At 41.3% G+C, this 13,087-nt stretch overlaps 1 protein-coding gene across 5 annotated transcripts in view; it reads right to left on the reverse strand.

The window, feature by feature from the left end:
• Window positions 1–1,688: 1,688 nt before the first annotated feature.
• Window positions 1,689–13,087, reverse strand: part of LOC116673998 (potassium channel, voltage gated eag related subfamily H, member 7) — a 62,867-nt gene continuing 51,468 nt past the window's right edge. For all 5 annotated transcript variants that reach the window (XM_032506461.1, XM_032506459.1, XM_032506463.1 and 2 more), the window contains 4 exons: window positions 11,286–11,558; window positions 9,627–9,786; window positions 6,784–6,961; window positions 1,689–4,806 (listed from right to left, as the gene is read on the reverse strand). In XM_032506461.1, coding sequence (XP_032362352.1) covers window positions 4,522–4,806; window positions 6,784–6,961; window positions 9,627–9,786; window positions 11,286–11,558 — 896 coding nt within the window. In that variant the 3' untranslated portion in view covers window positions 1,689–4,521. The remainder of the gene's footprint in view (window positions 4,807–6,783; window positions 6,962–9,626; window positions 9,787–11,285; window positions 11,559–13,087) is intronic.

The raw sequence follows: 13,087 nt of genomic DNA on the forward strand, positions 1-13,087 counted from the left end.
CTATATATTTATATACATTTTATACTGCTTGTTTTTTACTTACTCTTTTGTACAGCACATTGTGATTTTTATCTGAGAAAAGCGCTTTATAAATAAACTTTACTTACTACTTACTTACTTACAAATATCAATTAGATACACGATTATTCTACTACTGACTAATTTGAAACAAGATTTTCATTATATTATTGTTGTGGCCGGTATACCATTTAGTGGTACCCTCCCTCATCCCACAGCTGTTCACCTGTTCAAGCCGGTTTAATATCCATTTAATGTATCTGCCCAGAACCAGAAGTAAACTTACTCAGAAAAATCATTTACATTATGCTACCCTATGGCCCAAGTGCAACTTCCCAAAGAAACAATGCCTGTCATGAAGATGCATTCCAAAGATATCCCTTCCTGGCATTTTAAGTAAATTTCAAGCCTTACATAAAACAAATAGCATTCCCTCTAACTTTTTTGTGAAGAGGGGGTATTTTTGTGAAATCAATACTAATGGATCTTATGAAGAGCGATTCATAATCCATAAATTTATTCCGCTCAAGTTGCTAAATGTTCATGTGGCGCAGAGTCGTCTTCGGGTCCATTAGTTAAGGTGGCCGGAGGGGGTCTGGAGACGTCATGTAGTACCGACTGGGGCGTCTCATCATCATCCATCATCATCATCATCAGCAGGTAGAGAGCTGCCTGGGCGGTGAGGTGACGACAGGTGTCTGCCTGTGGTAGCACAGCTGCTCTCCAGTAAAGGGTTAATCTCCTCATTAATGTAGCAGGCAGCGATCCAGGTGAGGTTTACAGATGCCTCGAAATGATTTTTAGTGCCAGGGAACATCTTGGGAAACAAGATTACGTAGAGATTTCCTTTCTCCACCAGAGGAGATATTCGTTTTCCTGACTGTGAGATGGGACAGCATGCTGTGCAACCAGAGCTGGAAATGAGAGGCTGTCCATGCCTGCGCATCCCATAGGGCTAACAAACATGGAACCGCCCACTCATACATCTGCTGAAAGGATTACAGGACTGATGAGAGAAATGTTTTCAGGATATCATTTTTACTGAAATGGCGACACTGATGTGCAGATTACTCAGACATCTGTTGTGAAGATCTTTCTTATTAAAGCTCTGCAGAACAAAGACACTTTGCAAGAAGTTGGTGAAAGGACTGAGGTGCTTCTGATATACTGGTAACATTTTAAGTAAATGGGTCCAGACTATAAACAGCCACATTCAACATGTTTTATCCCACTACACTGATTAGAAGACTTGGCAATGTGTGATGCTGAACTGAAATTTCATTTTACCCCCTTTTGGCCCCTAATCATTTTTCTAGTGCACCTGACTGAAGTTGTTTTCACTCTCAGTTTGTCAGACATGTTTTGTATATGGACATTTCATGTTACAGTTGGAGTTTACCTGCATGTGAAGCAGCTCAGGTAGCTTTAAAAAAGCATGTCCTGTTGAGTTCCTGTGGTTGATTCAACAGCTTTTGGTTGACGCTCTCTCCTCCTCCCTGTCTCTGTCCCTCCTGTTAAGTTTATCCTGTGATGCACACCACACCACTGCATTGAAGTCAACCTCTACACACAACCAATGTTGGAGTAAGGATGGTATTTTGTTACTAACAATAAAACACTTTCTAATCAGTATGTATTCTGTTTATTAATTTATACAATAGCACATTCCCCCCCCCATTCTATTTACCAGATATTTCATTTCTTCAAATATAGTTAAGAACAAAAACATTCAAATTAGCTGTTAAGGGTTGCATTGTATAAAATACAGTGGCAAACATTTAAAAAAATGCATAAAAACAACTGAACAGCACTAGATTTAAAAAGTGACATTTATATTCAGTACAGCAACTTTTTCTAATCTGTGCAAAAGTTTGCAAATCCCATGAAAGTTCAGTAGACTCTTTAGGTGTCGGACGTGTCAAGTTAGGCTTTAGCAACTTTTGTTCTACATCTGTGCTCAAGAAAGAAATCTTATCAAACAAACACACCCTGCACTCTGCTGGAAACACTTGGATTGTCCTGTAAAAGGTTTTTCTTTTACCTCATCCATTTATCATTTCTGACTTCTCTGGTTCCCACTGAAGGCTTTAGATGAGAGTGAAATGTTGGGTTTTAACACGCTGATTTACGTTCAATAAGGTTGAAGTTGATGTAGGAACTCTGGAGAAATGATGTGAGAATCAATGTGCAATATTAAAATCAAGACAAACTATTTCAATGGCACATGCAGCACCCAGCTAAAACGCCTGTCACTGAAGTCTTGCTTGCTACACTGAGCGGCTGTGCATTGCATTCATCACCTTCCCATCACCCACCAGCAGTCCACAGCATTCTAACAAACATCAAGGGTACATAAAAAAATAATGGCAAATGAAACTTTGTTTTAGAAAAATAGGGCTAACCATTATTTTTAAATCTCTCTGGATGATGTGCTGTACCTTACAAGTCAATATATGTCACACACAGTTCATTGAGACCTTTTATAATTTAGTCAAGTGCGGTCTCCATGCAATACATGAGTGGGTGTTGAAACTTGTGTAGTTAGGAAACTAAATAAATAAATGTCATGCAGTTCACCCTAAATTGTTTCAGTACATTTACATCTGACGGTGGAGGAGCAGGTTGTTGTTGCATTGGACTGACGTCATTTGTAAAGGCTAGAGCAGGCTTATAAAGCTAAGGCTATTGAAGGCTGAGCTGTGTCCTCAGCCCAAAACATGAAAAAAACATTGTTTTTCTGATGATGCTTTCCTAGTGGTGTTTTTTTATTTACGAAAATTGTACTTTTTAAGACGACAATGGAAGACCCTAAGCATGCAACCAAAAACTATCGTGTGGGATTGCGTCGGCTGTATGGAAAATTCAGGATGTTGCTTCCTGTCAACTAGCCAAAACTTAACATACAATTGTAAGGGACATTATGTCAAGGCAGTTTGGGGATTTTATGTCTTCAGCTGTTCTTTTTCTATGATGGAATGATAGAGAAAACCAGAGAAATCTGCTAGCTCATGTTTCATTTGCTCTGGGAGAGACGTTTGTCCCCCTCCCATTAAAACAGATTTCCAGCCATCCAGAACCTGGACGGACCAATCATAGCAGGCAAAATGAATGGTCTTTTGTGGGTCCTCTGAAAATCTGCTAATATACATGCAACTACTTACAGTACTGTATGTTAGAAATATTGGTGGCATAGAAAGCTATAGCAAACTCAAGTCCCAGCATAACCAGTGCAAACAACTACTGTACAATTAGGATTTACTGGGAACAGTAGTCTGGGAGGAAACGGTCACCTTCTGCTGGAAGATAAGCGGTTCGGATGGTAAGATGCCCAACAGTCGCCAAAAAACATGTCTGCCATGATTTACTGTAGGAGTCGCAGACAAAGGAATACATTTCCATTCATACATCATTCTTTCACAGAAGAACAGTTGTGAAATAATTAAAATCCCCAAACTGACTGGACAAACTGTAGATGTCCCTTTCAAGTTTTGACTGCAAATACCCCACAACCAACCTTGCGCAATATTAATAAGATACAGGTGGTTATATGCTAATTCTGATTTTTCAACTTAAAGCATTCTTTTTGTTGTCTGAACATGCCACTCAAACATCTCGTGTGTGAAGGTTGAGTTGTTACACTCGCATACCAAATCAATAACATAAATGCTGTTAAAAGATGCTTTTTTCTTTGTTTAGGTAGTATACAATTATCTCCAGAGCGTATTAGACACTAGAAATATACCAAGATTCTGTTAGTGTCCAGTACTGCATCATTATTGCTTTCAAAGACTGACAAAAGTCTGGTTGTGCTATTGGATGTCCACGCAGCCTCTACACACATTAACACTACGCTGTGTTCTGTATTTTGGAGCTGAGAAAGACGTGATTTTCCTCTGCTGTGGCAACGCTGTTTACAGTAGGCACGCTAAATATACAGATAGTTTAGATAGTTTGTGACTGCGTTGATTGTTTGGAGCGTCTGATAGAAGATGAACTTCAAAGCTGTGGAGTATAGAAATGCCTCAGAAAGAGTTTCAAGTAGCTTTGTCCCTGTGAAGAGGGAAGAGTCATAGAAAATGAGACTTGATAGCTACAGTCGTCTGTAAGCACGCCAGGATCACACCTGATTGCCTGGCATGTTGCAGTGTGTGAGAGTAACATGCGACAGAAGAAAAGAAACCATGAGAAACAAAAACATGCATATCTCTTTCAGAAAACGCACATTAGGTGCCTCATGTTGCTGGCAGTGTCCTATTTAAAGTATGTACACAGTAGATGATGACTTTACATATGTTAGTAATATAGTGTATAAATACCTCTGTATAAATGGACTTTATACATTTAAATCAGAGAGTTGGAAGGGGGGGGGGGCTGGGAGATTTTCCAAAAAGGGATGGAAGAAAGTCTACAGTTTGTTTTCCTTTGCATATACAGTCTCTTTCTTAGACCCTGAGTCAAGCATGAAAGAAGACCTTCGGTCGACGTCGAAGGGCTCGGGGAGGCCTACTGTCCTGGAAGCCCCGGGTCAGAAACTGGCCTGTGGAGTCCCAACATTCCTGAGCTGCTCGGGACATCGGGTAGAGAGGCCTGTCGGCCTGATGGGAACTTCAGTGGCTGTTGGTGGTGGTGTTGCTCTACAGAGTCCACGCCGTTTTGTGTGTGTCTCTGCACGGGGTCTGTGTCGCTCTCAAGCAGTCCAGCAAAGTTCCCATGTGGAAGAGTCTTTGTGTGGAGGAGGACCGTGGAGGTTTCTTTGGATTTGTTCAGGGCCTTCTCTGGGCCGGGGCTCTGAAGAAGACAGAGTGCAGTGGGCGTCATGAGCCATTTGGCAGAGAAACTAAAGACAGATATATCAAAGGAAGTAGACCACACACAGCTACCTTATTAAGGTCTGTTGAAAGTAAACCGGCTGACCGAGCACATATTACTGCAGACTCTTGACACGGTCTGTACACGATATAAACATTTGCAGTGTTTGACGATGGCTTTGGCTCAGTCACAGCGTAGCTTCAATGTGCAAAACTGTTCATGCAGAGAGTCAGACCTCAAGACCTCAGTACAGTATACAGACACCTTATATTAGCACAAGTTTAAAAGCTAATTATTAAGCGTACAGATCACTGAATCAACGCAACATGCTTTTACGAATGTGTATTTGTACTTAGTGTGGGTATATTCCAAAGTTACAGTACTTTTAGGGCCAGGTTTTTGCTTCCCAGCTTCCTTAGCTGTGGCAAGGTTATTATTAGGGATGAGCGAGTACAGCATTATCTGTATCTGTATCTGTATCTGTTTACCACATGAATTATCTGTATCCGGATCTGTACTCGGACTGGGCGGGGCCTAAACCGGAAGTGGTCAGATTTAACCCGGAAGTGGGCCGGGTTCTCTTGAAATGTGCGGGGCTTTAACCGGTATGTTTTTTAAGCATGCAATTGATATGAGTTGATCAGAAATTGTTATATTTATTGCTGATTTGAAAACTATTAACATGACAGCATCAAGCTTCAGATCAATGGTGTTGTCATGGTAACAAACAAACTATATACAGAACGTTTTGCAACAATGAATACAACACATGGGTCGCAATTATGAAGTAAAATGTAATGAACAAGAGTTTTGATACTCAATATAACTCTCTTTTTTTAACTTTTTATTTTTTTATGATCAGTGTGATTTTTTTTGTTGGTTCTTTTATTTCCACACCAGGTATGTGTGTGTGTGTGTGTGTGTGTGTGTGTGTGTGAGTAAGAGAGAGAGACACAGAGAGAGGGGGCGGGGGGCACTGACAGTAAAAAAAAAAAAAAATCTCCGATGGCAGAGACGCAACGGGAGTTGCATTTAAACCAAGCAGCAGCTGTCTGAACCCACGTTCACCAGAAATCTACTGGTTACTATGTAAGGACACAAACCCCACGTTCACCAGAAATCTACTGGTTACTATGTAAGGACTACAAACCCCACGTTCACCAGAAACCTACTGGTTACTATGTAGGACTACAACCGAAGTTAAAAACACCTGAAGCTGAAGAAACCCTAAACGTTAACGGAACAGAATCCGCAGACCCGATTGACTGACGGGGCGGGAGAGAAGAGAGAGAGAGAGAGAGAGAGAGAGAGAGAGATAGAGAGAGAGAGAGAGAGAGAGGGAGAGAGAGAGAGAGAGAGAGAAAGAGAAAGGAAAGAGGGAGAGAGAGAGAGGCGCATATCTCCTCATGTCTGTGTGTTTGGTGATTGATCCGAGCGGGTTTGTAGCGGGGGGGGGGGCGCTGTGATTATCACAGAATGCTGGCGCGCGCAGTTGAGGAGTTTGTATTCAATCCGACCACGGATATTGCCTCATATTACTCGGATAATACTTGTACTCGGCAAAAGTGCTTTATCCGTACCGGATACTCGTTTCACCGTATCTCGGATCACCCCTAGTTATTATAGATTTTTTTTCCAATTTGTTTCTGGTTTTATTTTTTATTTTTTGATCATTTGGTTTTTTTTAAATGATAGTAGTGTACCATCTGACTAGTACATTAAATTGAGTACATACAATAATAAATTAGAGTTTTGTTACTCTAAAACTAACTTTTTTTTTCTCAGTGCGGTTTATATTACACATATAATCTTGAAGAAATGAACACTGCAGACTATTTAGTTTGTAAGCATTATTTGATACTAACCATTCGATTTATAAAAGCAAACAATAATTAACATTCTGGAATGAGCGTACTCATAATTTTCATTGGTCATTAGTCTGTGTGTGTGGTGTACCTGTGGCCGAGGCGGAGCCGGAGCGAGGCAGAGCTCTGACACCGGCTGCACCCTGATGGCTGGCCTCTGGTACTCTGGGCTGGAGGTGACAGTGCTGTAGGCGGGGGGGCCGGACGTGGTTTGCCTCTGGAGGAGCTGCAGGATGGCCTGAATGTCTGAAGTCATCTGGGACTCCAGTCTGATGGACAGACAAATAATAAGACAACAAAGGAAGTTGTCAAACATTGTGGTTGCAAGAATTTCTCCCAAATCTTAAGCCTGCTGAAATCGTTAGAGTGGCTGAGGCAAGACGAAGCATTCCTGTGGCCCTGTGGTCAATACTAACATGAACAAATGATCATTAAGAGTTGATTGTTTAGATGCTCAGTGTTTCTAATCAATACTGATTCACCTACGGATGACAAACAGCAGTGTGTCATCATCACAATGTCTTTTCATTAAAGTCATCTAATAGAGATTGGTTGTTGTCACAATTATGACAACAATTAAATGTGTAATGATGCTGCTCACGACCAATGATTAAACCAGTACTATAAAAGCCCAGCATTCTTACTGTGCTGCTATCAATGTCACATTGGTACAGTGTGTTAGATTGTTTAGCAGGGCTTGTGTTATTATTTGTTGTACTTAATTTTGTTAGTTTCTGCAGTGACCTAATTTCACATAAAGTATTAATGATTACATCTCATCATCACTGTTGCTTGGCTGTCATCCCTAAAAGTAATATAATGACAGATATTACCTTTTACCCTACTTTTCTCAACAAAATAGTAAGCCCAGACGGGAAAAGTAATCTACTGAAACATTGTATGTTGTGTGTTGTCTTCCCATTTCTATTATACAGTTAGGTGACTATGTGCTATCATTATGGGATGGTGGATGGGTGGTCAATACTAATACTGAACACTAGAGGGAGACTCAACCTTACTACTGCAGAGTATCATCTTAGTCCCCTGCTCCTGAAATGCACATTCCCCAGGAAGAAGAGAAATTCTGACTTAAATAAGAATACTCAATTACTTGTAAACACTCTGCATTCAAAATGGTACTTAAGTACAGCAGCATTATCAACAAAATGTACTTTAAGTATCAAACACTAGTTGATACTACTGGTTTGCAAACAAATAATTGTCCCTTTGACTGATGTTAAAATGTTAACCAGTAACTGGGTGTGAGAAAAGTGAGATATACATGTACCATGCCTCTGAAATGTAGTGTAGTAGAAGTATAAAGTAACAGGAAATGAAAATAAACAAGTGCAAATAGCTCATAATTGTATTTAAGTACAGTGCTAGATTAAATGTTAGTTCCAGTGTTTTCTGTTTCTACAGGATTTTAACTTAAACAAAAAAAAAAAAAAAATCAATAAGAAAGGAAATAAAGTCTTATTTTATCTTACATGAACATTGGAATCGTACCAAGAGGTAAAGTTATAAATTGAAGATAAGGCTTTGACATTTGCTGAAAGTTTCTGTAGGCAACCAGGTACCAGAAAATTGTACACCTACACTGTCATCACATAGCAGCAGTTACATCAGGGCGTCTGAGAACACACACACACACACACACACACACACACACACACACCACACACACCACACCCGACACACACACACACACACACACACACACACACACACACACACCCCTTGGTTTTTTTGGTCCATCAGCCAAAATGAAAGCAGACACAGAAAGCGTGAATAGAGCGAGCAGAGACTTCGAGCGTAAAGAGGAATGCCTCCTTGCGTTGCCAGGTGCCCGTTTTTCTTTTTAGAGGACAATAAGTGCAGATAAACCCTTTGGCTCCAGCCTGCTTCTGTAAAATGAGAGTTGGTGGTGCAGTGTCCATGTCCTGCTGCCTCAAACAACTACTCACCCAAACCAGCATACATGCATGAATGATGGGGACACTCACTGGCCAATGTTTCCACTGGGAGGAAAACCGTGTGTACAACCCTGATGAAACTGTGCTGTATAGTTCATTATTATATCTCATAAAGCGGTGGAGAACACCATTTCTTCCTTTTCCACCGTAATTGCACCAAAACTCTGCAACTTCACCATGACATCCACCATCCCAACCTCTCGGGATGACGTCAACAGTATTTGCAATGTGTTGGCATCTGGGGTCTGCGTGCTATAAATAGACAGCCGCCGACTGTCTGCCTCCTCCTCATCTGTATCAGAGCCCCAGATGAGAATCACACCAGTCCGCCTGCTCTCTGCATTAACACGGCTGCAGCGGGTGTCTGGCCTAAAATGTCTGTAAGTTTTCAGCCAATTATAGGCAGAACCACAGGGACTTGTATTGCAAGCTCTGAAAGACATTTTTTCAAACTTGTTTTAGAAGCCGGACAACAGGTCTGTACCGTGGTCGCGTCTCATGCTATTGTTTACCTTTGTAATTTCTAGATTTCTCTATGGTCTCCGCGGTAAACGTCACAATGCATTAAGTCTGCATCGATGCTGACTCACGGTGAGGCCTCGGTAAGTGTGTACTCCAACCTTCACGCCCTTTAAAATTCGACTTTGGGACAACCCTAACTGAGCCCTTACAAATTTTGCAAGAATGCGCACAAAAATCTGAGTGTGAGAGTCCGGACTTTGGGATTGAGCCGATGAGGATACAGATTGTGTGCTTCTCCATCCGCACGAGGACGTATAGAAAAATATCAACTTTATACTGTATGTGTCCCTGGATGTTAATGAGGCCAAGAGCATTTTAACTTATATACTGTAGTCTAAGTAGTGTGTGATGTTCAGTGTTTCTCCTTGAGCACTCAGGAGAGGTTTAAGTGAAGTGCTTTGTTTAACGACCAACATGCAACATTACTTTTCCATACCTGTTGAGGTGCTGCTGCAGCAGATCCAGCCGTTGCTCCACCTCTCCGTAGGTGAGGTCTGTGTCGCTGTCGTCCTCCCCAACTAGCGTCTCTCGACACTGGGCTGACTCCTTCACAACCTCGTCAGGACGATGACGCACCCACTCATCTGTTTGGAGCTCTGGACACACACACACACACACACACACACACACACACACACACACACACACACACACACACACACACACACACACACACACACACACACACACACACACACACACACACACACACACACACACACACACACACACACACACACAGAGTAAATGAACTGTGTTATTAGAACAGTGCCTCAGGGAAGAATCTTCCTGTGTTGTGCCTTCTCATCATTTAGCTTTACTAAGCTCTGATCAGTTTACCACCTCCTGAATCCTAACATCAATCCTAAGGAAGATAACTCTGACCCTGGTTGACACACTCAGTGGGATTTTTGCTCCTCTCCTTTTGGGTGTCTGCAAGCGATGGCTGGAGATTAGTAAATTGGCATTTCCTGTATGTTGTTCTCACCGGGCTGTTTATAGGAATCAATATAACTCTGCTCTCTACTCTGGCAGAAATCCTCTTGTGGCTGCAACAGCTGAATTATATTAATATCAAATCAGTTTCCCCATCTCAACGTAGAATCACGCTTGCTGAGTGTTACTGTGTGTGTGTGTGTGTGTGTGTGTGTGTGTGCAGGAGCTTTGCTCATACTGGATGGTTTTATGGGGTTTAAGCAGACAGTGCAGTTGCTTCTTCCCACAGGAGGTCATATGAGGTCAGGCCACAGAAACACAAAGTGGTGTGTTTTGCTCGACATGCAGCAGCAGGGAGTCGGTGAAAGGAGGATGACTTCTCCCAGAGCTTGCCGGGGATCTCCATCCCAGATGCAGCTTTGTGTGGAAGCTGCTCAGTCAAGCTTGCTGCTCCCACAGGAGGATTTCAAAACTCTTGACTTGTTTTGCCTGGTTGACTGTACAGTGCTGAATTAACAAATAAAACCACATTTATCTCTCAAATTCCCTTACAATGATTGAAATGGGACCAAACTCAGCAGATAGTCATGTTACCAACATGATTTCACCTAATGTTTCCTGTAAATTCTTGATTTGGTCATGACCTACGCTCAAAAGGGGTGACCCCCCATACGGTTGCTGGATATAATCCTCTTATGTTTTATTACTGAGTGGCTTTTAGGTTTCACCATAATGACACATAATCCCTGTTTGGATTTGTAATAGGTGTGACATTCCTTCTCTGGGGTTTAGGGATTTTGGGTGTGTCTAAATTAACTTCTGAGCTAATTACCATTCTGGAATAAAACTTTAGAGGACAAGCTTGTGGGTTTACAGCAAAGTCTGTTTAGACAAGACAATGATTTGCTTAATATAGATGGAATTAAAACAGTCTCCTCTGTGCTATTCTGGTTGTTAAAAATCTTTTTTTACATTTGGTCAAAAATAGAAACATCTTTTTAGATTAAGCATTTCTTTGAATGACAGGAAAGTAAAAAAAAAAATGGCTTTGAAAGCTGCTTATTTTTTTTGGAGCCAAAAATAAATCCTTTGTTATAAATAGAAGGCTGAGAATGAAAAGTACTTTAGGAATAAATAAAGTGAATGTTTCTATCCTCACCTTTATATGTCTGACTCTGCGTGTTGTCTCCGGCAGCCTGTGCGTCGGTAGCGCTGCTCAGCCCGAGTCCCACGGTGTGATCCCTAACCACCGGGTAGCCCAGCACACCAGAACACAAGGGCCTCTGCTCCTCTTCCTCCTCCCTGCCTTCCTCCTCCTCGTCCTCTCCCTCGTCAGCGGACTCTCTCCTCTCCTCAGCGGCCGAGGAGGCGCAGAGGTGCCTCCCTTGCTTTGTGTCACAGTAGGTGGCCGCAGGTTCCTTGTTGCGGGAGCCTACAGGGAGAAATGATTATGAGGGAGCCTGCTGTGGGAACACGGACTGCTCTGCTTAGAAACCTCTGTGGATGTCAGGGTAGTCTCATTATCTTTGACAATGGGTAGCAAGTGATTTGCTTTGGGGTTGCACTGAGGACAAACAATGTTAAAAAGAGAAGTTAGCAGTGAGCCCTTTATTTTTTAAACAACCTATGTATCATGGAGTGGGGGAGTGTAACTAAGTGCATCTACTCAAGTACTGTACTTAAGTACAAATTTGAGGTAATTGTACTTTACTTAATTTTTTTTCTTTCTATGCCACTTTCTACTTCCATTCCACTACATCTCAGATATTGTACTTTTAGTCCACTACATCCATCTGACAGCTTTAGTTACTAGTTACAAATTAAGATTTTTTTGTACATAAAACACGTAGTTTATAAAATGCAATGTTTATTATAAATTGAATTACCCAACAATATACCAGTCTATAAATCCAGCTGAAATGATTAGACCATTAAACAACTGTTTTGATTGTTTCCAGTTTCTAAAATCTAAGATCTTTCTACTTTGAATACTTTTACTTTTAATACTTTAAGTACACTTACCTGATGATACTTACATACTTTTACTTAAGTAATTTTCAATTTCTGTATTTTCAATGCAGGACTTTTATTTGTAACAGTACTTTTACAGTGTAGACTTTTACTTTAGTAAAGGATCTAAATACTTTTTCCACCACTGGTATCATGTCATGCAATTGAAAGTCACTCCAAGTGTGTGTTTACAAGTCAAGTATGATTGACAGTAAATGAATAATGCTCCTGTTCAGCTCATCAGACTCTACATCTTCACACCTGATGGATGAAGGCAGGATATGCCGGCTGCTGGACTGCGAAATGGACTGTGAGGTACATTCTCTATCCTCACTTGAGTTATATTGGGAGATGGTGATACTGCATTCAGACCGCCTGTAACCATAGCGACCAATTAGATTTGCCAGCCAAACTGCTGAGTGCTCCGTCTCCAAGTCCCCTGGCGGTTAGAAGTCAAATTACAACCGTTTCCACGGTGCAGCTTGCTCTCAAACACACAGCATACGCACGTCTTAAACACTGCCCTTCTGTCCGGGGGCAGGGAGGCGGCTGTGTTCATCTACAGTGTAACTGATCTGAACCCCACCAAAGTACTCAGGGGTGTTTCATAAAGAAGACTCAGAAATTCAGTTTACTGGGAAGGGTCTGTATGATATAAGCCTGATAAACTGAACCAAGATTAACAAATCCAATGCAATAAGCAAAACAAAAGAGATTAACGTTAATTAATGTGACATGTAGTAGACACGTGTTAACAGTGCAGCTGTAAATAAAAAAAAACCCTCTTTGCTTTGGGGAAGTTCGGATCTTCAAGAGTAAGTTTCTATAGTAACTTAGGCCAGACTTATTTAAATCTTCTTTACAAAATGGAATTTACTAAAAGTAAGACTGATTAACTGAAGTAAGCCTGGTTTAACTGGCAATCTGATAATCGTAAAACATCCCTCTGAT

Source organism: Etheostoma spectabile, chromosome 24 (genome assembly GCF_008692095.1).
Source record: "Etheostoma spectabile isolate EspeVRDwgs_2016 chromosome 24, UIUC_Espe_1.0, whole genome shotgun sequence".
Classification (NCBI taxonomy): domain Eukaryota; kingdom Metazoa; phylum Chordata; class Actinopteri; order Perciformes; family Percidae; genus Etheostoma; species Etheostoma spectabile.